Below are 27,749 nucleotides of genomic sequence, written 5' to 3' on the forward strand. Positions count from 1 at the left end.
TTGCCTATGCTTGTTAATTTTAGAAGAGTTTTTCTTTTCTTTTTTTTTTTGTGAGAAAGATCTGCCCTGAGCTAACATCCTTGCTAATCCTCCTCTTTTTGCTGAGGAAGACCGGCTCTGAGCTAACATCTATTGCCAATCCTCCTCCTTTTTTTTTTCCCCCCCAAAGCCCCAGTAGATAGTTGTATGTCATAGTTCCACATCCTTCTAGTTGCTGTATGTGGGACGCGGCCTCAGCATGGCCGGAGAAGCGGTGCCTCGGTGTGTGCCAGGGATCTGAACCCAGGCCGCCAGTAGCGGAGCGTGCGCACTTAACCGCTAAGCCACGGGGCTGGCCCATAGAAGAGTTTTTCTTAACCACAATTAAACATTTTTATTTTTTTCTGTTTTAAATTGGATTTATGTTATAGTGTTTTTTACTTCTAGTATGTGGGAATTATGTATTGTTTATTTTGGAGGAAGAAACCTTATTTGTCATGAGAAATCAGTAAACTGCTTTTTTCCCTAACATTGATTGAGTGCTTACCTTGTGCTAGGCAGTGTCCTGATAATTTTCCATGTCTTGACTCATTTAATCAAGTAGATATACTCTTACTATTTTGCTGATCAAGAAATTGAGGCACAGAGACATTAAGGTAAATTTGCTCAAGAAATCCTTGCACTTTGGGTCTATTTCAAACGTTTATCATTTAGGTAACATTGAGAGTTTCCAGTTGTAGCTCTGGTGAGAAGATAGGAAGGGACTACTGAACAAAATTACTTTTTGTTTTGTCAAGCTCATTAATGTGGCTAAGCAGTATTTTTATTGGTAGCCTCTTGCTATAGTGTGCTGAAACAGTAACATTCTATTTATTTTATTTGCGTGAATAACCCAGTGCCGCTCAGCGGCCCTGCCCTTAGGAAATATAATACTGTATTGAATACTGAATATAGTAATGAAGCAGATGCATGGAGACAAGCAGCTCTAGCCATTACAACCATACTCTGGAGATGAAGAAATGGGGAGAAGGGAAAAAGGACATTTACTAGCCGAATCTGGTAGCCTAGCCCAACAATGTCTGCTTATATTTCATTGGCCAGAATTATGGCATATGGTCAACCCATCTGAGAGGGAGACTGAGAATGTATTTTTAGTTGGGCAGATTGCCACCTTCACCTTCTCCTAAGGAAGAAGAGGAAATGATATTAGGTAGGCAAAAGTATCTGCCTTAGATAGATATATAGCAGATTTCTAAAATTTAATAGGTACTTGGGATGGAAAAGACTTCATTGTTTTTTGTTATAACTACATTTTAGTAGGTGATAAGGTAATCTTAAAAATATTTAAAATTGAATTTTTTTGTGGTTAGGGGTGTTCGGTGTTCATGTAAATTGGAGGACATTTGGCACATTGACTTGGTGGATCTAATGGTTTTCACTTAGACCGATTGTATCTGATTTACTCCTAACATAACCCTGAAAAACTCAGTATACCTATTTTTCAGATGAGGACAGTGAAGCTTGAAGAGGTTAAGTCACTTGTTCAAGGTCACATAGCTACTGAGTGTCAGAGCTGAGACTGAGCCTAAGTTAAAAAAAGTCCGTGCTCTTTCCACTCTGCTAACACTGCTGCTTTATTTATTAGTTGCCTACTTCAAGCAGGACGCTTAGAACTAGTTATTATTTTGACTTTTTTTCTATTTCTATTTCTATTCATTAATTCTTGCTCTTTCTTTTCTTCTTTCTTTGAGTTCCCACTGATCTTTTTAAGCTTTTAAGTTGGTTGATTAATGAATGAAAAGAAATATAAATTTACCTCTAAGTACTATTTCAGCTGCGCTTTACAGGTTTTATTGTTATTTTTATTGTCATTTAGTTCTAAATATTTTGTTATTTTTTATTACTATTTTCATTGTCGTTCAGTTCTAAATATTTCAGATTTCTTTAATTCATGGGTTGTTTGTGCAATAATATAGTTTTATTTTCTAAATATATGACTTAACTTTTTAAAAAATGGCTAATTCCTAATTTAATTGTATTGTGGAATTATGTCTTGGAAATTTGTTGCTACTTTGGTGATTTTGTATGTGGACAAATTTTGTAAATATGTGCTTTCTTTAAGCGTCTCTTTGATGTTTCATATCTATTAGGTACAGAGTTCTATGTAGATCTGTAACATCAAGCTTGGTTAAAATATTAATCTTCAAAATGAAATACTTATATTTTATTTTATTTATTTATTTTTTGCGAGGAAGATTGGCCCTGGGCTGACATCCATGCCCGTCTTCCTCCACTTTACATGGGACGTGGCCACAGCACGGTTTGCCAAGCGCTGCATCGGTGTGTGCACGGGATCTGAACCGGCGAACCCTGGGCCGCCGCAGGGGAGTGTGCGCACTTAACCACTTGTGCCTCCAGGACGGCCCCTGAAATACTTACATTTTAGCGTTAAATTCTCAGTTTTAATATGTCAGGTAGTTTGGTGAATGGAATACCAGGAACTTGTGCTTTATTATTTATCTCATATTTATAATACTGAAGAGGAAATAACAAATAATTGATAAATCTAAAACAAAACAGTTCTAGTGTATGAACTTAATTTTCATATTAGGTCACGATAGACATTGTGAACAAATCTGCAGCTACAATAGGAAAGCAAAAATCATAGTTGTAGTTCAGATCTTACTTGAATTTTTTAATTTATATTTTCTTTTTTTAATTTATTTTTTATTGAGGTAACATTGGTTTATAAGATTCTATAAATTTCAGGTGTACATCATTATATATCAATTTCTGTGTAAATTACATCATGTTCACCACCAAAAGTCTAGTTGGCATCTGTCACCGTACAAATGTGCCCTTTACCCCTTTTCACCCCCCCACTTCCCCTCTGGTAACCACCAATCTGTTCTCTGTGTCTGTGTGTTTGTTTGTGGTTGTTGTTGTTTTATCTTCCACATATGAGTGAAATCATATGGTATTTGGTTTTCTCCTTCTGACTTATTTTGCTTAGTATAATACCCTCAAGATCTATTCATGTTTATATTTTCTTTATCATTGAAAAATTACAGGGCTGGCCCCGTGGCTTAGCGGTTAAGTGCTCGGGCTCCGCTACTGGCGGCCCGGGTTTGGATCCTGGCACGCACCGACGCACCGCTTCTCCGGCCATGCTGAGGCCGCGTCCCACATAAAGCAACTAGAAGGATGTGTAACTATGACATACAACTATCTACTGGGGTTTTGGGGAAAAAAAAAAAGGAGGAGGATTGGCAATAGATGTTAGCTCAGGGCTAATCTTCCTCAGCATGGAGGATTAGCACGAATGTTAGCTCAGGGCTGATGTTCCTCACAAAAAAAAAAAAAAGAAAGAAAAGAAAAATTACAAACTCAGTGTTTTATTGAAAAGCAAAAACATCTTTTTTCCCCCCACAAAGTTTTACCTGTAGATTCACATTCTAGCATATAAAGCAGACATTTGGAGCCTCTATTTTTTCAAGCCCCCATTATTTATGGTCTTTTCAAAATGAAGTTTTATTTTATCCTTCCTCTTGAATGTCTTATTAAAGTTTCAATTTTGAAATAATTTTAAAATAAGAGAAAAGTTGCAAAAGTAGGGCAAAGGGTCCCTGAAACCCTTTACTCAGATTCACCAGTTGTCAGCATTTTGCCACACATGCTTTATCGTTCCTACTTTCTCTCTATATACAGATTATATATTTTTTTCTTCATTTGAAAGTAAGTGGCTGCTATCATATCGGTCCACTCCTAAATATTTTGGTGTATTTTTTCTAAGAACAAGGACGCTCATTTAAAAATACCCCATGGTACCCTGATCAAAAGCAGGAAATGTAACACTGAAGCAATACTGTTATCCAGTCTGTGGACCCTATTTCAATTTCTCCAATTCCCCCAATAATGGTCTTCATAGGAATTATTTCTTCTGGTCCAGAGTCTAGTCCAGGATCATGCATTGAATTTAATTTTCATGTGACTTCAGTCTTTTTTAATCTGGAATGTTTGTCAGGCTTCCTTTTTTTTTTTTGTGAAGATCGGCCCTGAGCTAACATCCCATGGCAATCCTCCTCTTTTTGCTGAGGAAGACTGGCCCTGGGCTAACATCTGTGCCCATCTTCCTCTACTTTATATGGGACGCTGCCACAGCACGGCTTGACAAGCGGTGCATCGGTGCGCGCCTGGGATCCAAACCTGTGAACTCTCGGGCCGCCGAACCGGAGCACACGCACTTAACGGCTGCGCCGCCGAGCCAGCCCCCAAGCTTCTTTTGTCTTTCATGACACTAATATTTTTTGAAGAGTTCAGGCCATTATTTTATAGAATGTCCCTCAATTTGAGTTTCTCTGAAATTTCCTCATGATTAGATTTAGATTATGCATTTTGGGTGGAAATACCTCAGAAGTGACATTATATTCATCTCAGTGCACTTGAGGAGATCCAGTGTTGGTTTGTCCCATTGGTGGTGGTCATATGGTAGCTTTGATCACTTTGGCTAAAATGGTGTATGCCAGGTTTCTTCCCTGTAAAATTTGAATTAATAGGTATTTTGGGGGGAGATATTTCAAGACTGTGTAAATATCCTTTTTCTCACCAACTTTCATCCACTAGTTTTAGCATCTATTGATGATTCTTGCCTAATCAGTTATTATTATGATGTTTACTAATTGGTGGTTTTCTAACTGCATCATTTCTTTGTATTTATTAGTTGGCATTGTATTGCAAAGAAGAGCTTTCTCTTCTTCATTATTTGTTTCTATCACAGTGGACTCCTGGATTTTTGTTTTATTCAGTGGATTTATGGTCTGTTATAATCTGTTACTATCAGTATATGCTTTGGTGCTCAGTTGTCCCAAATTGTCCAGTTGTAGGCCCTTTAAGCTGGCTCTTGTATACTTTTGATATGTCTCCATCATTGAGCCCTTCCTTACTTTAGGTACAATAAAATGTTCTAGGCTTATCTCGTACATTTCCTGCCCCAGACCTGGAATTGGCTATTTCTCCAAGAAGCCTTGGTATTTCTTTCAGTGAATTATCTAAAGCAGCATAGTATAATATTTCGAAGCCCAAACTCTATTGCTTGTTAGCTGAGTTGATTTGGTCAAATTATTTATATCTAAACCCCAGTTTTTATCTGGAAAATGAGGATTAAAATGGTACATATCTCATAGTGTTGTTGTGAGGATTAATTTAGGTAATTCACTTAAAGAACAGTGTGTGTCATGTAGTAAATGACATTAATGTTGCCTATTATTATTGTTATTATTATTACATTACTATTCCCTCTTTTTTTCCCCCTTTAACAGGATGATCTTTTAAAGAATTATCGAAGACGAAATTTTTTTATTTTTGTTTTTTGTTTGTTTTTTAATGGCTTTTCAGAATTTTAAATCGAATACAATTTGACATGACGGCAAAAAATGTAAGTATTTGTAAATTTTTAAATGTAAGTATTTTTAAAGTAAGTTGTACTTTTTCCTATGCATATTTTCTTCTCTGTTCTGATTAATCAGTTCAAACAATTGATTAGTCAAACAATTAATTCGTAATTGTTTTTGTTTATGCAAAGAATGAGATAGTAAACTTTAATGCTATTGAATATTATACCTTAGTGGGCATGGTAGCATTCTTGTAAGTTACTGACAAGTTGCTCCTTCTCAACAGGTGCAAAACTGCTATCTCCAGAAAGTTTCCCACCCCTTCTTTTTTTGGGTACTGTAATTTGTTTTGGTACTTGCTTGAGAGTTACTTGGCCTTATTGAGAAAATCACTGTTTTCTTTGGCTCATTCTTTTTCTTTTGGATTTACTCAGAGAAAGGTGTATACTCAGACGTTCAGAAGAAGCTTGCTGTCCTCCATGAGATGGTTACTGAGGGGACAGTAGACCTTAGATGTTTTGGAGAAGTTACTCCATTTTTTTCTTCTGCTCAAGACTGTCATTTCTGAATCTACTTCTTTTCAAGTTATATTCTTATTGTTATTCTGTATCAGTGGATTTGTTTCCAGTTATGGTGAAGGATTATGCCAGAAAATAAATACTACAACATAGGGAAATAACTTATTATAATTGATCTAATGTTCCCGAATTATTATGTTGGAATCTTTGATTGCAGGTAACAGAAACCAGCTTAGGCTACCTTAAACAAAAAGGGAATTTATTATAAAGATACAGGGATGTCTCAGGGAATTCAAGAGTAGGAATTTAGTGGGCCCTCATAAAGATCTGAGTCCAGGAACTTGAAATCTACCAGGAATTGAAGCAATATTTGGTTTTCATTTGTCATCTCTGCTTGTCACTGTGCATCTGCTTCATTACTCTGTCTTTCTGCAGATCATCTTCTGCATTTCTCCTGTCAGCATCTTGGTCTACATGTTACAGAACCAGCCTGCTCAGAGAGAGAGAACAGTGAAAGAAGGGAGGGAGGCAGCCTGACGCATCCTATGTCAGCTCCAATTTCAGTCTCCTTGGGAGGACCTCTGGCACTTCTGGAGTCTGATACCCACTCTTGGTTTAGTTAGTTATGACCAGGAGAAGCAAGCATTATGTTGCGTAAAAAGATCTCCTTGTGAGCCAGATAGTTCCAAGTACTACCCATTATACATCTAAAGAAGGGCATTTAAAAAACCCCTTATTACTTATCTCTATTTTCCAACTATTAACCTTGCTTTTAACATGCGTTAGTAGCTGTAAGCAGATATAGATTTTGCTGCATTATCATCTAGTTAATTTTGTTAGGGTAAATTATCAGGAGTAGTCTGTTTTAATCCAAGGTTCTTGTGTATATTTGTTGAAGTGCTGTTTGGAGAAAAGAAGAAGCAAAGTTTTAGTCCATGTATTGGGAATTTTTTTTCAGGATATTATCTTGATTTTCTCTCCTTTGGAAAAAAGGGGATGTAAAAGTTACCCTGAGCAACAAGATACTTTGGCTTAAAGTGTGCCTTGAATCAAATATAATCTTCCTAGCCTTATATACAGTTTGCTATATTAAAAGTTGTTTCCCTAAAGTAACGTAAAGCATTTGAACCAGTGGTAATTATACTCCTATTATTTTGTTTGTATATTTGCGAGAAATCAGACAGTGGGCAATACATTTCTCCTTCTGCTATAGCAGCCTAGGGGGAGAGGGACAGTGATGAGCTGACCTTCTTCTGATACCCTGGAGTGAGGGAGTGGAGAGCAAGCCTCAGACTGGGCTGAAGCTTGTGGGAAAGAATTGAAATAGGCTGTCTAAAAATACCCAGTCAAGTTCACTATCCATTCTGCAATAGATAAGAACATTTTTGTGGCTTTTAACATCTTTTGTCAAGATACGTACTGAAAGGATTATACCGGTTTACAACACCATGGGGAATTCATTCTCCTCTCTCCCCTCTTGCCTTTCTTCAACAAATATATGTGCCTGACACTGTTCTAGGCTCCTGCCTTTTTGGGGCTTAGAGTAGTGTAGTGAGAGAAGACAGTAAATAAATATATAATGTCAGGTGGTGATAAATGTTTTGAAGAAAAATAAATCAGGGTAAGAGGAGAAAGAGTGATGGGGATGAGGGAAAGCTTTACAGCTAGGTATTCAGAAGAGTCCTTCTTAAGGAAATGACGTTTAGACAGAGAAATGCTCTTGAGTCTTGATCCAAGAGGAAGGAGCCGTGTGAATATCTGGAGAAAGAGCATTCCAGATAGAGGCAGGAGGAAGTGTGCCTGTTTAAGGACCAGCAAGATGACCCGTTTATAGATGGAACACAGTAAACAAGGGAGAGTGGCAGGAGATGAAGTCAGAAAGAAAGCAGGAGCTAGACCGTGTGGAGCCTGCAAGACTGGGGTGAGGGGTGTGGATTTTAAATGTCAGTGAGGAGCTCTTGGAGGTTTTGAGGATAGTTGCATGACCTGACTTAACATTAAATTTGTTCTGGCTACTGAATGAATAGACTGAAGAGGGGCATAGAAGAGGTGGCGGACTCGTTTGGTACTTATCCCAGTAGTTCAGACAGTAGGGTATGGTGTTTGGGCTGAGGTAATGATGTTGGAGATGGGGAAAAGTGGCTGGATCTAGGATGTATTTGAAGGGACAGCTGTCAGGACTTATTGAGTAATTAGGATACAGGGGCAGGGAAGAAATTGAAGAAGACTTCTCAGTATTTGGCTTGTGTAACTGGGTAGTGGCTATGCTGTTTAACGAGGAGAGAAACTCTTGGGGAAGTGCAGGATTTTGTGACAAACTCAGAAATTGTTTTGAACATATTGAAGTTGAGGGATCTAAAAACATCCAGATGGAGATATTGGCTAGGCAGTTTGGTAAATGACTCTGGAGCTCAGGGGAAAGCTTGGGGCTGGATATAGAAATTTTGGAGTCATTTCATATTAAATTATTTTAACACAGTGGATTCTATAGTATGTGCATGGTTAGAGAATACATGAGGACCAAGGTCAGAGCACAGGGATTCTCCAATATCTGGGGAGGAGCTGAAGCACAAAGGAGAGTTTTTTGTGAAGAGTTACTTTTGCCTTATCCATGCCATACTAGGTCTCTTATGGTTGCAAGTGATAGAAAGCTCATTCAAAATAGCTTAAGGCAGGGGCCGGCCAGTGGTGCAAGCGGTTAAGTGTGCGCGCTCCCCTGTGGTGGCCCAGGGTTCGCTGGTTCGGATCCCCGGCGCGCACTGACGCACCACTTGGCAAGCCATGCTGTGGCGGCATCCCATATAAAGCGGAGGAAGATAGGCATGGGCGTTAGCGCAGGGCCAGTCTTCCTGAGCAAAAAAAGAGGAGGATTGACAAAAAAAGAGGAGGATTGGCAGATGTTAGCACAGGGCTGATCTCCTCACAAAAGAAAAAAATAGCTTAAGGCAAAAAGTGGAATGTATTGATTCACATAACTGAAAAGTCTGGAGTGCTCTGCTCTGGCTTCAAACACATCTAGATTCGGGGGATCAAGTGATAGTGTCAGGGCTCTGTCTCCCTTTTCCTGTCTCTTGGCTCTATCTGATGGCATAATGGCCTATATGGGCCTTATAGTGCTTATCTCAGAAGAAGAGAAGGAACTTGTCTTTTTTAGCATTTGTATTTCAGATTCCATGGGGAAGCTTTGGTTGACCCTGCTTGGCCAACCACATGCTTAGACAAGCCAGTGTGGAGAAAATAGTGGGGTACCATAAATGGCCAGGTCTGGGTCATGGGTCCACTTCTGCTGCTATAGCACAAGTGAGGCTCCTTCCGCAACTACATGGATTGTGGGATGGATCGTTTTGCAAAAGGACTTCTGCAGAGCTGGCACTATATTCATTGTATCTGGGATAAAATTATTATCAAATAGTACCTAGTATCCAGTGATACTCTTCTAGACCGAAAATGCAGGTGTGTTCTAACTTAAGCTCACTCAATATACAATAAAGAATTTGAAAGATAATTTGAGGTGTAATTTTTTTCCCTGTCAAAGAATCTTTTAAAAAATATGTAAGCCATAATACTCATTACAGAAAAATTAGAAAATACAAGTAAAGAAAAGAAACTAGACTAGAGATTATCAGCAAAATTTTGGCTAGGAAGACATCAGGTATATAAACAAATGTGTATATATATAAACCAAAATGTATATATATTATATGTTTTTTAATAAAAATGAGGTCATACTGTTTTGTAACCTACTATTTAACTTAATCTTTATGATGGTCTTTTCTTATCTTGATATCTCTGCAACATCATTTTAAATGCTGTTTTATGTTATCTATTATATAGACGTTACACCAGTTTCTTAATATTGGCCATTAAGTTATTTCCTTTTTTTTTTAACTTTTTTGTTTATTTTTGCTTACTCATTGGATTATTTCCATGAGGCAAAGTCATATAAAATTACTAGCCCAAAGTGTGTGTGCTTTTTTGGAGCTTTTGATTCATATTGCTAAATTGCATTTCAGAAAGATTGCGCCAATTTATATATTTACCGGTGGTGTATGAGAGGGCCATTTCTGTTTAGTTTCTTTTTAATATTTTTCAATATACTCAGCAAAAAATGGTATGTGATTTTTTACATTTCTCTGATTACTAATTAGATCAAAGTGGTATTCTGTATGTTTATTGGTCATTTTAATTTCTCTTTAATAAGTTCTCTGTGTCAGTGTTTGTATTAAAAGCCATTGCCATTTGAATAACAACCCACAGTCGAATATTGCTTTGCCAGTAACAAACATGGTCACAAAATTATTTTATTTGATCCAGAGAGCTCTTGGAGTTTGTTGTACACATAGGTGTTGTCATCCTCATTTTGCAGTGACAGTTTCGGGGTCCCCTCTCTTGTGAATGGTAGAGCTGAACTTGGAGCACAGATCATCTCACTGTGAATCCTGTTTTCTTTCAGTTATGTCAATCTGAAATGTTAAATATCAGTGAAATTATATTGCTGTTATTGGGGAATATGGTTTGATTCTTAAAAATTGGGCTTGGCTGTTTTCTATTCAACAGATATTTAGTGACTGCTTAGAGTATGCAGCACAGCTTTTGAATATCCAGATAGAAAACTTTTCTAGGACCTTATTAGTTGAAAAATTTTACATAAAATGAGTTCACTTTTTTCTCTTGCTCTGTGAAACATTATGGAAAGATCCTTTTTAAAAAGAGTAAGAAAAGAATAGCTAATATTTTTAAATGCCTTTCCTAGTCAACTTTTTCTATCAAATAATCTACTTTTTCTTTGAGTCTTTAAACTATAAACTGTTTATGAAAGCAGAAATTAATGCACTTTAAAGTTTTAATTAAATAAATTTTAGTAGTATTTATATAAGCTCTAAATGCAAATACCTCCATCTATGAGACCAAAATTCGCGTACAATATTGACTTACAATTGACCTTTAGAGTATAATTGGTTGGCTATTAAGTTGCAGGTGTACAACTGCTTAAAAAGTTTCCAGATTCGTTTGCTGCCTTACTCTGCAGAAGTTGGATATTAAGAGCAGGTGTTTAAACATAACAGTAATCCAGTAACTGTGAACTCTCGACTGTGAATATGTGGTTTTGGTTGAGGTTTTTGCCGTTATCTTTGTATAATAACAAAAAGATGTAAACTGATACTTTTGAAGTTATTGTAATACATGTATTTAAACGGTCACATTGTATTAAGCATGGAATATATTAAAGGCTGTCTTTCCCTTCTTTGCTTTCTTTTTATAGTAGAACACCAACAAAAATTTTCTCTTCCTCTTTTTTTATAGCAGAAGAGTTTTGAAATGGAAGGCATGTTAGTGATACCACAGTAAACTCTTGGCATTTACACATTGAACACTAACATTAATATTTGTGAACCACTCTGGAGATCCATGTGGTGGTAATTTGTCTCAAAGGGTTTATTTCTAACAATACTTATAAGAAACTAGACAGAATTAAATATCTGCACCATTATCTACATAGAGTTAAGAAGCTATATTTTAGATGTCTTCATCTCAGCTGCTGTTGTAAAAATTTAATATTAGATGCTAAAGATAGGCATCAGAATTACTTTTTCATGATCTGAACGATACGTAGAAATATTTCTTCTAACATAAGACAAAAAGAAACAACTATTAGTAGAGCATTGGATTACCAAATAATGAAATAATTAGCTCTTACATTATGAAATTGTAAAGTATCAAAGGAGTGCTCATGAAGAATATATAATGTTAAAGCAGTGGGTAGTTTAAAAACATAAGTAAACTGTACACATATAAAGTTATAAAGCTTTGTGTGCTTTAAAATCCTTTCAGTGTGGTAGTACTTTGAAAGGATATTTGAGGTACCAAATTAGCATTGATGTTTCAAGATCACAAATCTACAAGGATTAAAATAATAATATAATAGTAACAGTAGAACCATTTATTGGATGCTTGCTTTGTGTCAAGTTTTAAAAAATGAAGGATTTTTTTTTCCTGGCCCTGTAATAAATTTTTAAAACTCTGTTTGATGATGCTACCATATTTAGCTCTATAATTCCAAGTAGTCCCATGGACGTCACATTAAATGAAATAAATTGTCTAAAGGTGAATTTATAAACATACCTGCTATGAGTAGTCCCTCAAGTATCATACTAATAGTAATAAATGTTAACATGGGTTGAGCACTTCATGTCAAGCACTGTGCTCTATGCTTTACCTGGATTATTTTACTTAATCTTTCTAACAACCTGAATTGATAAGTACTTCTAGCACCCTCCAATCTTCAGATGAGAAGACCGAGACATAAAGAGTTTATGTGACCGTGGTCACGCACGTAGTAGGCTTGACGAGCCAGAATATGACACCTGGGCAGTTGCACTTGAGGCCTGTTGACCTCAACTCTGTGTTGTGGTATTAATGGTCTTTATTTGATCCATTACAGGTACTAATGCTGAAAGGCGTTATAGGCAGTGATGATTAACAGTAAAAATTAGGGGCAGCAATGAGGGTAGAATTTTGGTATATCTATTGGCAGCTTCACGGCTGCCACATTACTTGCTTTCAAAAAACCGTCAGTAAAATCTATAGATCTCAGTTCTACTATAAGTAACATTATTTCATTAATTTTTATCTTGATCTGTAAATTCTTTTTTTTCCCCCATTTCAAGCAATATGGCAACATTTTTAAAAATCTTACTCCTATAGTTGATATAATTAATTCATTTTTATGTGACTGTATATAATATTTGATATGGACCTCTGGTGGTAGGTATAAAATAGCTTGTTATATGATCACATAATACTTAAGATCCTATTTTTAATTTTTTAAACTGTTTTATTTAGGTTGGTTTGAGTTCCACAAATGCAGAACTAAGAGGATTTATAGATCAAAATCTCAGTCCAACAAAAGGTAAGGACAGTTGAATAAAAATTTTCTACATTGAGCTAGTTTTTACATTTGTTTTATAAAATATGCAGTTACATGAATTACTTTATGTATAATAATAATTATATTACTGTGTTGTGTTATCGTATACCAAATAACTTGTGTCATGTGAACGTCAGTTGCCTCTGAGAGGTAGGGAGAGAGTGTGAATGTGAGTGTGACTTTTCTCTGTCTGTTTCCTGAGAGGTCTCTAAGTCCATACTTGATCAATGATCCTGTTATAATTGAAACTAGCTATTCAAGCCACTTTCTTCTTGATTTTCTTGTTTGAGAGCCCTACTTTTTAGTAGTTTAACTTGTAAGGAAGTATGGTTGAATGGATTAATATATATATAATTCCTGTGACTAATATATGGTTTACTGGAGAAATGCTTATATCAGAAATCTGGCCCACCAGTACAAGAATTTATGCAGGACACTGGCAGTATCTTTCAGTAGTATCTTTTAGTATGTAGAGATTACATACTGAAATATTTATGGTTGAAACAACATGATGTCTGGGATTGTCTTCCAAATAATCCACTGGGGGAAGAAAAAGTAAAGTAGATTTATAGATAGATAAAACAAATTATAGATAAAGCAAAATTGGCTGTGAGTTGATTAATTGTTTAAGCTGGGCGATAGCTATATGGAGTTTCATTATTCCTCTCTCTCTCGTTCTCTCTTCTTTTGTATGTTTGAAATTTTTCATTATAAAAGGTGGGAACAAAATGTATGCCATTACAATACAAATAGCTGTGAGAGAAAGAAACATCAGCTTCCTCAAAGGGTGTATGTCTTTGGAGAGGTAGGCTATATACTCTGGAGAGAAGGCTAGAGAAATCTCTATTTGAGTACAGTAGTCCCCACTTATCCCAGGTTTCGCTTTCCACGGTTTCACTTTCTGCAGTTTCAGTTACCCATGGTCAGCTGCTGTCTAAAAGTATTAAATGGAAAATTTGAGAAATAAACAGTTCATAAGTTTTAAATTGCGTGCTATTCTGAGTGGCATGATGAAATCTTGTGCCATCTCACTCCCTTCCACCCAGGATGTGAATCATCCCTTTGTGCAGTATATCCCCACTGTATATGCTACCCGCCCCTTAGTAACTTAGTAGCATCTTGGATATCAGATTGACTGTCGCTGTATCGCAGTGCTTGTGTTCAAGTAACCCTTATTTTACTTAATAATGGCCCCAAAGTACAAGAGTAATGATGCTGGCAATTCAGATATGCCAAAGTGAAGCCTTAAATTGCTTCAAGTTAAAAGGTGAAAGTTCTTGACTTAATAAGGAAAGAAAAAAATCAAATGCTGAGGTTGCTAAGATTTATGGTAACTTTTATTATGATATGTTGTTATAATTGTTCTATTTTATTATTAGTTATTGTTGTTAATCTCTTACTGTGCCTAATTTATAAGTTAAACTTAATCACAGGTATGTATGTACTGGAAAAAACATAGCGTGTATAGAGTTTGGTACTATCTGCGGTTTTAAGCATCCACTGGGGGTCTTTGAACGTATCCCCTGCTGATGAGGGGGAACTACATGTATAAAAATATCTAGCTTAATAATAATAATAGTCTGCAGAATTATTCTGAGAATTTAAATATATATTATGAAGCAATGAAAGAGATACTTCAAGCCTTGAGGCTTCTCAATTTTCTTGAATTTTCTTTTATTGCGGTAAAATATGCATAACATAAAAGTTACTACTTTAACCATTTTTAGGTTTGCAGTTCAGTGGGATTAAGTACATTCATATTGTACAACTGTCACCACCATCCATATCCATAACGCTTTTCATCTTGCAAAACTAAAGCTTATACCCGTTAAATAATAACTGCCCATTCCGTCCTCCTCTAAGCTCCTGGCAACACCATTCTGCTTTCTGTCTCTATGATTTTGACCACCCTAAATACCTCATAAAAGTAGAATCACACAGTATTTGTCTTTTGTGACTGGCTTATTTCACTTAGCATAATGACCTCAAGGTTCATCCATGTTGTGGCTAGTGTATGGCAGAATTTCCTTCCTTTTTGGGGCTGAATACTAGTCCATTTTATGTATATACCACATTTTGCTTATTCAGTTGTCTGTCAATGGACACATGGATTGCTTCCATGTTTTAGCTATTGTGAATAAAGCTGCTATGAACATAGAAGTACAAATATCTCTTCAAGACCCTGCTTTCAATTCTTTTGGGTATATACCTAGAAGTGGAATTGCTGGGTCATGTGGTAATTCTATTTTTAATTTTTTGAGGAATTGCCATTCCAATTTCCACAGTAGCTGTACCATTTTACATTCCCACCAATGGTGCCCAAGGGTTCCAGTTTCTCCACGTCCTTGCCAACACTGGTTATTTTCTTTTGTTTTTTTTTAAATAGTCGTTGTCCTAATGAGTGTGAGATGGTATCTCATTGTGGTTTTGATTTGCATTTCCCTAGTGATTAGTGATTTTGAGCATCTTTTCATGTGCGTATTGGCCATTTGTATATTTTCTTTGGAGAAATGACTACTGAAGTCCTTTATGCTTCTCAATTTTTTTTTCACTTGATGGCATACATAGAAGATGATAACATTTATCGGATGCGCTAGGGCTAAACAGAGGAGGCTGCTTAAGTTCAGGAGTAAGCTAGCCAGGAGCTCCAGCTGCTTCAGGCCACTCCTGGCTACCACAAAGATCTGAGGAAATCAGTATCTTAGTACACCCATAGCCTATTCACAACATGAAGTTGGGAATCTCTGCTCTAATATAAGGTAATATTCAGGTCAGAAGAAGGAACTGGGAACCACAAACTTGGTAGATACGGAGAACTGTGATATTTAGTAGTGGGATGGGGATAATGATGATGCAGTGATCTTCAAAATAAGAAGGGAGTGGATGCCAAGTCATACAAAGTAGAAGGGTGACATAGAAAAAAAGCCTTCAAAAGACAGAAGACAAAGAAAGAAGAACGAGGGTTTAGGTGAGAGAGGTTGTCTTTGATGGTAGACTAGGCATCTGAAGGGTAAGAAAGACGGTCATAAGGTCAGCCCTGAAGGTGTGGTGATGATACCACTCAAGTTTAGCTGTAGAGTGTAACCTACTCAATTTGTTTGACTTTATAGAACAGATGGAGAAGAGGGAGACAGGGAATCCTTTAAGAGGCAAGGGCTAGGGAAGTTGGGTTTAGACACAGCTATTTGTTTAAAAAGAAAATTATCTTCTTCGAGCTGTTGGCCGGTGGCAGCAGAAGGAATCCAGATTAAGTAAACCAACAGGATTTGGAAAAGAGGTTTCTTTTAATTATTTTTTAAATTGATGAAAATCAGTTAATATTTAATATAGACCCAAGATGAGAATTGTATTGGAAGTAAAATGTAGAAAAGTATTTTACTTAATTGAAATGATAATGTAGCAATGATACTATAAAAATTTTTGAAAATTAGAAAAAAAATTCTATCACCCTAACATAACCTTTTCTTTTTTGTATATTATTTTTTATTCGTTATTCATAGACTTATGTTTTATAGTTATAAAGCCAGTACACATCTAATTTTCTTTTCTGCTTTTTTGACCAACTGCAAAGAACACTTTCCATATTTCGATAGTCTTTGTAAATACTGTTCTTAAAGCTTCATACTATTTCATTGTGTTTATGAATCATAATTTATTAAACATTTTCCCATTTTCTTATTGCTGGGTATTTAAGTCTTTTTTTGTTGGTGGTTTTATATATATGATGTGTATTTGTTTATATACATGAAATATATATACACATGCATAGATATATATATATCTATATCTGTACAGTTATGATGTTGAACATCCAATGAATGTCTTTAGTCAGCTAAGTTTTTGTTTCTTTAGATTTATTTTCTTAAGATAAATACTCAGAAGTACAGTTACTGGGTCATTTCCCAGCTTAAAACCTTTTAAACAACTTCCTATTTAAAATAGAATAAAGTCCCAAACTCCTTACTACATTATATCCCTGCATATATTTTCATTCTTATTTCTGTCACTTATTTGTACCCACTATGCTTCAGCCACACTGATATTTTTTGGTGGGGAGCCATTTGGCAATATCTATGAGGAAATTTTAAAATGTTGATTTCTTTTGGCCATGTAATTAAGTTTTTAAGAGTCTGCATTAGGGAAGTAATCTTAAATATAAAACAAGAAACCATAATTCTTTTTTTTTTTTTTGTGAGAAAGATCAGCCCTGTGCTAATGTCCATGCCAATCCTCTTTTTGCTGAGGAAGACCGGCCCTGAGCTAACATCTATTGCCAATCCTCCTCCTTTTTTTCCCTTTTTCTCCCCAAAGCCCCAGTAGATAGTTGTATGTCATAGTTGCACATCCTTCTAGTTGCTGTATGTGGGACGCCGCCTCAGCATGGCCAGACAAGTGGTGCATCAGTGCACGGACCCGGGCCGCCAGCGGAGCGCCCGCACTTAACCGCTAAGCCACGGGGCCAGCCCTAAAACCATAATTCTTTATCTTTGGTTTTTAGCATTTGACTATGATGTGCCTAGATGTGGTTTTTTTTTTTTTTTGTATTTATTCTGCTTGTGGTTCACTGAACTTCTAAAGTTACATCTTTCACCAAATTTGTGAAAGTTTTGGCTATTATATCTGCAAATTTTTTTCTACCTTTTGTTTTGCTCTTGTTTTGGAACTTCAGTTACATGTATGTTAGATCTTTTGGTATTGTTCTGTGGGTCCTGAGGTTTTGTTCATTTTTTCCCCCTTTAATCCTGTGTTCTTCATGTTGGAAATTTTCTATTAATCTACCTTCAAGTTGACTTTTTTTTCTGTTATCACCATTCTGCTTTTAATCTTATTCAATGAATTTTTAATTTCAGATATTGCGTTTTTCAGTTCTAGAATTTCCATTTGGTTCTTCTAGTTCTCTACTGAAAATTCCTGTCTTTTTGTTCATTATGAGACTGTTTTCCTTTACATCCTTAGTGTAGTTGTAATAGCTGCTTTAGAATTCTTCTCTGTTGGTTCCAACATCTGAGTCATCTCAGGGTCACATTCATTGGTTGCCTTCTCCCTAGAGAATGGGTCACATTCTCCTGTTTTTTCATATGTTAAGTGATTTTGAACATATCCTGGACATTATAAATATGTTGTAAAGACTCTGGACTTGTTTTTATTCTTCCAAAGAGTGTTGTTCTCTTTGTTTTAGTAGGCACTTAACTTCATTGGATTCTAACTGCAAACTTTGTCTTGCCTGTGGTGGAGTGGCAATTCAAATCTTATTTTAGTTAAAAAAATTTTTTAGGCTTAGCTGGGATTCTTAAAATCTACCCCATGTATGTGTGGTTCAGGAGTCAGCAAAGATTTAGACAGAGTTTATGTACAAGATTTGGAGTTTTCCCTGTCTGGGTCTCTCCATCCAGTTTCCCCCCTTTTCAGCAATCATGTTTATTCCAAACTCTGTTGCTTAGTTCTTCAAGCCAGTAAGACTGTTTTTTCTGTGGTTGTTTTAGCACAGTGCATAGCACAGACTGGTGCCTCTCCTCTGGCTAAAAGCCATAGAAAATAGGAAACTCACCTGGCTAAACAAGTACAATTCTGTTGGTCTCTTTGTGTTGCTTTGAGATACTTATTTTTTATGTTTTATCCAGAATTTAGAGTTGTTATCCGCTAGAGTGTTGGTTCAGTAGGAGCTAAATGGTCATACCAGAAGCAGAACTAGAAAGTGATTTAAAAAGATACTTATTGTGGTACCATTTATTGCTGATCCTAAAATGTAGATGGAAATGTAAGGGTCCCAGAATAGCCAAAATGGTCTTGAAAAAGGAGAAAAAATTGGAGGACACATTTCCTGATTTCAAAACTTGCTATAAAGCTATAGTTTATAAAGACTGTGTGTTACTGCCTTAAGGATAAATACACAGATCAATGGGATAGTATTGAAAGTTCATAAATAAGTGCACATTTATGGTCAATTGATTTTTTTTTTTTTCCAAGGAAGATTAGCCCTGAGCTAACATCTGTTGCCAATCCTCCTCTTTTTGCTGAGGAAGATTGGCCCTGGGCTAACATCCATGCCCATCTTCCTCTACTTTATATGGGATGCCGCCACAGCATGGCTTGACAAGTGGTGTGTCGGTCCACTCCTGGGATCTGAACCTGTGAACCCTGGGTAACTGAAGCAGAGTGCAGGAACTTAACCGCTATGCTACTGGGCCGGCCCCCTATGGTCAATTGATGCTTTTTTGCGTGTGTGAGGAATATCAGCCCTGAGCTAACATCCGACGCCAATCCTCCTCTTTTGCTGAGGAAGATTGGCCCTGGGCTAACATCCATGCCCATCTTCCTCTACTTTATATGGGACGCTGCCACAGCATGGCTTGACAAGCGGTGTGTTGGTGCGAACCCAGGATCCGAACCTGCGGAACCTGGGCCACCAAAACAGAGCGTGCGTGCACTTAACCACCGTGCCACCAGGCCGGCCCTGTCAATTGATTTTTGACAAGGGTGCTAAGACAATTCATTGGGAGAAGAATAGTCTTTTCAAAAAATGGTGCTGGGACAACTGGATATCCACATGTGAAACCATAAGTTGGACTCCTGTCTCTTACTATATACAAAAATTAACTCAAACTGATAAAGACCAAAATGTAAGAGCTAAAACTATAAAACATTTAGAAGAAAACACAGGCATAAATCTTCAGTGGTGTTTTTTTTTTTTTTTTAGATAAGACACCAAAGATGAAGCAACAAAAGAAAAAATAAGTAAATTGGACTTCATCAAAATTAAAAACTTTTGTGCTTTAGAGGACACTGTATTAGTTTGGACTGCCATAATAAAATGCCATACACTGGGTGACTTAAACAACAGAAATTTATTTCTCAGAGTTCTGGAGGCTGGGAAGTCTAAGATTAAGGTGCTGGCCCATTTGGTTCCTCGTGAGAGCTCTTTTCCTGGGTAACAGACTACTGCCTTTTTGCTGTGTCTTCACATGAGAGAAAGAGAGAGAGTAAGCTCTCTGGTATCTCTTATAAGGGCATGAATCCCATCAGGATGGCCCCACTCTCATGACCTCGTCTAACCCTGACTACTTCCCAAAGGCCCCCCTTCAGATATCATCACATTGGGGGTTAGAGCTTCAGCGTATGAATTTTGAGAGGGTACATTCAGTCCGTAACAGACACTGTCAAGAAAAAGAAAAGAGAAACCACAGAATGGGAGAAAATATTTGCAAATTATATATGTGATAAGGGACTAGCATGCAGAATATGCAAAGAACTCTTGCAGCTCAATAATAAAAAAAGATAAATACTCAATTTAAAATAAGGCAAAGGATTTAAAGAAGATATTCCAATGATCAATATACACATGAAAAGATGTTCAACATTATTAGTAATCAAGGAGATGCAAATCAAAACTATGGTGAGATATCACTTCACCCCAGTAGGCTGGCTAGAATAAAAAAGACAGATAATAACAAGTATTGGAGAGAATATGAAGAAATCAAAACCCCACATATTGCTAGTGGAAATGTATAATGATGCAGCTTCTTTGGTAAATGTTCTGGCTGTTTCTCAGACAGTTAAACATAAGAGTTACCATATGATCCAGCATTTGGACTCCTAGGACTATACCCGGGAGACCTGAAAACACATATCCACACAAAAACTTGTACATGAATGTTTCTAGCAGCAGTATTCATAATAGCCAAAAAGTGGAAACAACCCAAATATCCATCAATGGATGAATGGATAAAGAAAAAGTGGGCTATCTATATAATGGAATAGTATTCAGCAATAAAAAGGAATGAAGTACTGATACATACTGCAACATAAATTAACCTTGAAAGCATTATGCTAAGTAAAAGAAGCCATATGCTAAGTAAAAGAAGCCAAATATTATGTGATTCCTTTTATATGAAATGTCCAGAATAGGTAGATTCATAGAGACAAAAGATAGAAGAGTGGTTGCCAGGGATGGATGGCGGGGAGGGAGGCTAGGGAGTGACTGCTAATAGTTACCATTTCTTTTATTGTGGTAAAATATACATAATACAATATTTATCATTTTAACCATTTGTAAGTATACAATCCAGTGGCATTAAATAAATTCACAATGTGGTGTAATGTAACTATCACCATTCTTTATACCCAACCCTTTTCAGCATCCCCAGCAAAAACTTTATACCCAGCAAACAATTTGTCCCCTCTTCCCAGCCCCTGTAACCTATATTCTATTTTCTGTTTCTTGATTTCGCCTCTTCTAGGTATCTCATATAAGTGGAATCATGTAATATTTGCCATTTTGTGCCTATCTTATTTCACTGAGCATAGTGTTTTCAAGGTCTATCCATGTTGTAACATACATCAAAATTTCATTCCTTTTTATGGCTGAATAGTATTTTGTATTCCATTGTATGTGTATACTACATTTTGGATATCCTTTCTTCTGTTGATGGATACCTGGGTTATTTCCACCTTTTAGCAGTTGTGAAAATGCTACTGTGAACACTGGTATGCATATATATATGTTTGAGTCCCTGGTCTCAGTTCTTTTGGATATATACCTAGGAGTAGAATTACTGAGTCATATGGCAGTGCTATGTTTAACCTTTTGAGAAACCAACAAACTGTTTACATCATTGTGAAGTGGCTGCACCATTTTACATTTCTACCAACGGTTTCGTCAGAGTTAGAATTTCTCAACATCCTCGACAGCACTGTTTTTCTTTTATAGCTATCTTAGTATGTATGAAGTGATATCTCATTGTGGTTTTGATTTGCATTTCCCTAAAGACTAGTGATGTTGATCATTTTGTCATATGCTTATTGGCCATTTGTGTATCTTTTTTGAAGAAATGTCTATTCAAGTCCTTTGCCCATTTTTGAATTGGATTGTTTGTTTTTTGGAGTTGAGTTTTATGAATTCTTTATATATTCTGGATGCTAATCCCTTATGAGATAAATGATTCACAAATATTTTCTCCCATTCAGTAGGTTGTCTTTTTGCTTTCTTATTAGTATCCTTGATGTACAAAAGTTCTTTATTTTGATAAAATCCAATTCTCTTGTGGCCTGTGCTTTTGGTGTCATATCCATTAAATGGTTGCCAAATCTAGTGTCATGAAGATTTTTCCCAATGTTTTCTTCTAAGAATTTTATAGTTTTAGCTCTTAAGTTTAGATCTTTGATCCATTTTGAGTTAATTTTTGTATATGATGTAAGATAAGCATCAAACTGGCATATGGATATCCAGTTTTTCCAGAAACATTTGTTGAAAAGACTGCCCTTTTCCCATTGAATGGTCTTGGCACCCTTGTCCAAAATCAATTGGCCATATGTGTGAGGGTTTAATTTGGGCTTTTTATTCTATTTCGTTGGTCTGTATGTCTCTCTATATGTCAGTACCATAATGTTTAAATATAGTTTTGTAGTACGTTTCAAAGTTGAGAGGTGTGAATCCTTCAACTTGATTCTTCTTTTTCAAGATCGTTGTGGCTGTTTAGGACCCTTGGAATTCTACGTGAATTTGAGGATTAGCTTTTCCATTCCTGTGAAAAATTTTTAGAATTTTTTAGAATAGAATTTTTATAGACACGTTAGCAAAGTGGGCCGGCCCCGTGGCTTAGCAGTTAAGTGCGCGCGCTCCGCTACTGGTGGCCTGGGTTCGGATCCCGGGCACGCACTGACGCACCGCTTCTCCGGCCATGCTGAGGCAGCGTCACATACAGCAACTAGAAGGATGTGCAACTATGACATACAACTATCTACTGGGGCTTTGGGGGGGAAAAAAAAGGAGGAGGATTGGCAATAGATGTTAGCTCAGAGCCGGTCTTCCTCAGCAAAAAGAGGAGGATTAGCATGGATGTTAGCTCAGGGCTGATCTTCCTCACACACACAAAAAATAAATAAATAGACACATTAGCAAAGAAAAAAAAAAGAATATCAAATGCTGTGCTAAACAGGATACAGTAAAGATACAATGAGTTTAGATATGTAACTGCTAAAACTTGTTTGGAAAGGTTTTGGATATATGTATCAACAGCCATACTCTTTGATTTAGTAATTCTTCTGGAAATCTGGCCTAAAGAAACAATATATTTTGTTTTATTTTTTGTCATAATCAACCTTATGGTATATAGACAAATTAGATTTTAAAAGTATTATTTACAACATAGAGAAATACTTATGACAAATAAACCAGTCAAGATACAAACCGTATGTATAATTCTAAGTGGGGAATAGCTTGAAATAAAATATGCCTTGAATAGAATAAATCAGTAATGGGACTATAAATAATTTGTCCCTTCATTTAGTCCAGAATTTTATGAATAAGTATTATTTTTACGGTCAGAAAATAATATGGGGAAAAGTGTGACTTGTGAAATAAAAATTTAAGAAAGGGGGAAAGTGGTTTAGAAATTGTCTAGAGCAAGGTAATGTCTTTGCTGTCTTTCTTCTTTGGCCTTCTAAATTGTTAAAAATATGATGGAATAACTGTGGTAACAGAATAACATATCGTTTTGCATAAGAATAACTAGATTGTGGAATAAAATGAGAAAGTAAGTAATAAGAAATAAAAAAGGATTTTGATAGAAATTGCATTGAGTCTATAGGGTACTTGGGTTTTATTGACATCTTAACAATGCTAAGTCTTCCTATTTATGAACATATTCCATTTATTTACGTCTTCTTTAATTTTACCATTTCTTTTTGAGCTAATGAAAATATTTTAGAAATAGATGTGATGTTTATACAACTTTGTGAATATACTGGAAACCACTGAATTGTACACTTTAAAAGGTGAATTTTGGGGTATGTGAATTATACCTTGATTTAAAACAAAACAAAACAAAACTTTCTTCAACTCAGTGTCTACTTCCAGCTCTGATTTCTTCTGCCCCTCATTATTAGACTTCTTGGAAGAAACTCTACACTTACAATCCCATTCTCAACTTTCATTCACTCCTCTGCCCAATAATCTGGCTTTAGACTTCACTAATCCACTGAAGCTGCTCTTGGTCTTCCTCTTGTTTTTTGTTTGTCAGCATTTGACACCATTAACCTGCTCTTTTAAAAAATAAACTTTTAATTAGAACAGTTTTAGGTTTACAGAAAAATTATAAAGATCGTATAGAGAGTTCTCATAAACCCCTCACTCATTTTCCCCTACTGTTAACATCCTACATTATTAGTCTTTTACAGTTTTTACAATTAATGAGCCAATATTGATACATTATAATTAACTGAAGTCCATACTTTATTCAGATTTCCTTAGTTTTTAGCTTATATCCTTTTTCTTTTCCAGGAAAGCATTCAGGATACCACATTACATTTTATGATCATGCATTCTTTGCCTCCTTTTGGCTGTGACAGTCTGATAGACTTTCTGTGTTTTTAATAACTTGACAGTTTGAGGCGTCCTGGTCAGGTATTTTGTAGAATGTCCCTCAATTGGGAGTTTTCTGATGTTTTTCTCGTGATTGAGGTTATGGATTTTTGAGAGAAAGACCACAGAGATAAAGTGCCCTTTTCATCACAGCGTATCGGGAGTACATACTATCACCTTGACTTATCGTTGTTGATGTAAGCCTTGATCGCTTGGCTGAGGCAGTGTTTGTCGTGTTTCCCTACTGTGAAGGGACTCTTTACCCCCTCCCTCTGTCCATGCCATAGGCTTTGGAAGAAAGTCATTATGTGGAGCCCACATTTGAGGAGTGGAGAGTTTGCTCTACTTCCTTGAGGGGTGGAGTATCGATATAATTTACTTGGGATTCTTTTGCACCCTAGATTTGTCTCTTCTCCCCTATTTATTTATTTATGTAGTCAATCCTTTATTTATATTAGTATGAACTCATGGATATTTAGTTTATACTCTGGTTATAGTCCAAAACTACTTTATTTGTTTTTTGCTCAAATTATTACAACTACAGTCATTGGGAGCTTTCAGTTGGTTTTCTGTGTCCCTTTGACATATCCCCCTCATTGTGGGTTTTGTTTTTTCCAGCACTTCCTTACTTTTTGGCATTACAAGATGTTCCAGGCTGATTTCACGTATTTTTTGCCTACTCCTCAGATCAGCCATTTTTTGAAAGAGTCCTGATTCCTTTTAATGGGAAAAGTTATTAGAAACCAAGATCTTGGTGCTGGGTGAGCTCATTGCTACTGGGATGGTGTCGTTCTTTTTGAACCACTGTTTTCCTTTGTGTCTGTGATACCAGACTTTTTGAGTCTTGCTTAGACGGCAGAACAGGGTAGCAGTTAAGAGCAAGGGCTCTGCAGGACTAGGGTGTGATCTTTTTTTTTTTTCCCCCTAAAGCCCCAGTAGATAGTTGTATGTCATAGTTGCAGATCCTTCTAGTTGCTGTATGTGGGACGTGGCCTCAGCATGGCCGGACAAGCGGTGCGTCGGTGCGTGCCCAGGATCCGAACCCGGGCCGCCAGCAGCGGAGTGCGCGCACTTAACCACTAAGCCACAGGGCTGGCCCGACTAGGGTGTGATCTTGGTTGCGCTTCTTACACCCAACCAAGTGTGTAAACCTGAGCAAGTTGATTTCTCTAAGCCAAAACGTGCACCTCTACAGCGATGCAGATAATAATAGTAAGTTGCTCGTGGGATGTACAAGAATTAAATGAGGTAGTGCACATAAAATCGCTTAGCACCTCACACATAGTAAGTATTCAGTAAGTGTTTACTTCTTTTCTTCTTTTAATATTTTCGTCTTCCTTTTTGGCTGTTCCCTTTCAGTATATTCTGCTAGTTCTGCCTCTGTTTCTCTTCTAAATGTTAGAGTTACACGGAGTGTTGTCTTTGGTATTCTTCTCACCTTGTACGTTCTCCCCAGGCAGTTTCATCTATTTGCACTGCTTTGGTTATCATCTGCTTTGTACATGGATGATTCTCAGATCTATGCCGTTAGCCCAAACCTTTGTCTCGAGTTCTTTGACTATCCGGCTGCTTATTGGGCACCTTCGTTGAATAACTTATATGCATCTCATACTCAATCTGTCCAGAATTAAAGTGATTATTTTACCATCTCAAAACCTGCTCTCCCCTTTTCCTTATCTTACTGAAGGGGAGTACCATCCACCCTTTGCCCAAACCAGAAACTGAGGCATCATCTTAGACTCCTTTCTCTTTCTCTCTACTCCCAATCCAGTTACTTATAAGGCTTGTTGATTTCACCTCCTCAATCTCTCAGCAGCCCCTACCTATTTTCTTTATCTCCGTTGCTGCTATCTTAGTTCAGACTACTATAGACCATTTCCTGGATTATTGCAGTTGTTCTACTTCCAGATTTCTCTCTTTCTATTTCATTCACTGTACTATAGCTACATATTTTTTCTCAAACACAAATCTGAAGAGTCTTTCCACGTTAAAAAAAACCAAAACATTTTAATAGTTCTCTATTGCCCTCAAGATAAAGTCCAAACTCCAATTTTTTTTTGTTTGTTTGTTTTGTGAGGAAGATCAGCCGTGAGCTAACATCCGTGCTAATCCTCCTCTTTTTGTTGAGGAAGACCAGCTCTAAGCTAACATCTATTGCCAATCCTCCTCCTTTTTTTCCCCCAAAGCCCCAGTAGATAGTTGTATGTCATAGTTGCACATCCTTCTAGTTGCCGTATGTGGGACACGACCTCAGCATGGCTGGAGAAGCGGTGCGTCGGTGTGCGCCAGGGATCCGAACCTGGGCGGCCAGTAGCGGAGCGTGCACACTTAACCGTCAAGCCACGGGGCCAGCCCCCAAACTCCAATTTAAAAGATCCTTCATGATATGGTTCTTTCTTTCATCTTTAGTGTTATCTCAGACAGCTATGGTTCTGCCACATTGAACTACATTCTCTCTCTCTCTCTCTCTCTGTCTCTCTTTGCCTTTCTGTGTGCTTTTCTCTGTGCCTGGAATGCCGTGCCTCCCTGACACTGTCCTCCACTCCGCTCCTGATATATATACATTTCATCTGGCTAATTTCTGTTCATCTCTTCACATCTAAGTTTAGGTCTTATTTCCACTCAGCTCGTAAGCCTCCAATATCCCTGTTGTATTCCCTTATCCCCGTTGTAGCATTTATCACACTGTACTTTATTTTTTTTATTTTTTATTTTTTTTAAAGATTTTATTTATTTTTTTATTTTTTCCCCCCAAAGCCCCAGTGGATAGTTGTATGTCGTAGCTGCACATCCTTCTAGTTGCTGTATGCGGGACTCGGCCTCAGGATGAACGGAGAAGTGGTGCCTCGATGCACACCCGGGATCCGAACCCGGGCCACCAGCATCGCAGCGCGCGTACTTAACCACCAAGCCACAGGGCCGGCCCTATCACACTGTACTTGAATTACTGGTTACTTATTGGTCCTCACCTGACTCCGTGAAGTCAAAGACTTTGTCTTATTCATCACTGTATCTCTAGGACAGGTATTTCAAAGTATCTATCCCATAGTATCTGTCCCAAGCTGGGAACTTTGTTGAAAGAATGTATGTCCTTCCTTCTAACTATAATTCCTTTGGCCACTGGGCAAGTTCCTGTTTACTCTTTAAAATCTAGCTAACCATGATTCCTCTGTACCTCCTTGTTACTGTGCCTCCTTTGTGTTAACCTTTGGACCCTGTACATCTGTTATTGTTGTCCTTATCACATTATATTGTATTTCTGCATAGGATTGTCCTCTTCTTTTACTAGACTGTGAGCTCCTTGAGGGCAGAGTCCTTTTTTATAATTTTGTCCTCAGAGTCTAGCTTGGTGTGTAGCACAGTTATTCGTACTCAGTAAACATTGGACTGCAAGAGCTTCTTTTCTCCTAACATTCCCAGACTCTATCTAAGAGTTGGAGGTTTTGGGCTGGCCCAGTGGCATAGTGTGTGCGTTCTGATTCGGCGGCCCAGGGTTCACAGGTTCGGATCTCAGGCGTGGAATGACGCACCGCTTGTTAAGCCATGCTGTGGAGGCATCCCTATAAAGTAGAGGA

At 37.1% G+C, this 27,749-nt stretch overlaps 1 protein-coding gene across 8 annotated transcripts in view; it reads left to right on the forward strand.

Moving 5' to 3' along the window:
• Window positions 1-27,749, forward strand: part of TFDP2 (transcription factor Dp-2) — a 170,942-nt gene that overhangs the window by 33,353 nt on the left and 109,840 nt on the right. For 4 of the 8 annotated variants that reach the window (XM_087430452.1, XM_087430456.1, XM_087430453.1 and 1 more), the window contains one exon: window positions 12,731-12,797. The exons of 1 other annotated variant lie outside the window; for it this stretch is intronic. Coding sequence is in view for 3 of the 7 variants with exons in the window: in XM_004419292.3 (XP_004419349.1) it covers window positions 5,399-5,413; window positions 12,731-12,797 (82 nt within the window). In the remaining 4 variants the exon portion in view is untranslated. Of the gene's footprint in view, window positions 1-5,297; window positions 5,414-12,730; window positions 12,798-27,749 lie in introns of those variants that run through there. 3 more of the 8 variants (XM_004419292.3, XM_014789065.2, XM_004419291.3) reach the window with 1 other exon arrangement.

This window comes from Ceratotherium simum, chromosome 5 (genome assembly GCF_057802395.1).
Source record: "Ceratotherium simum simum isolate JZ-2026a chromosome 5, ASM5780239v1, whole genome shotgun sequence".
Taxonomy (NCBI): domain Eukaryota; kingdom Metazoa; phylum Chordata; class Mammalia; order Perissodactyla; family Rhinocerotidae; genus Ceratotherium; species Ceratotherium simum.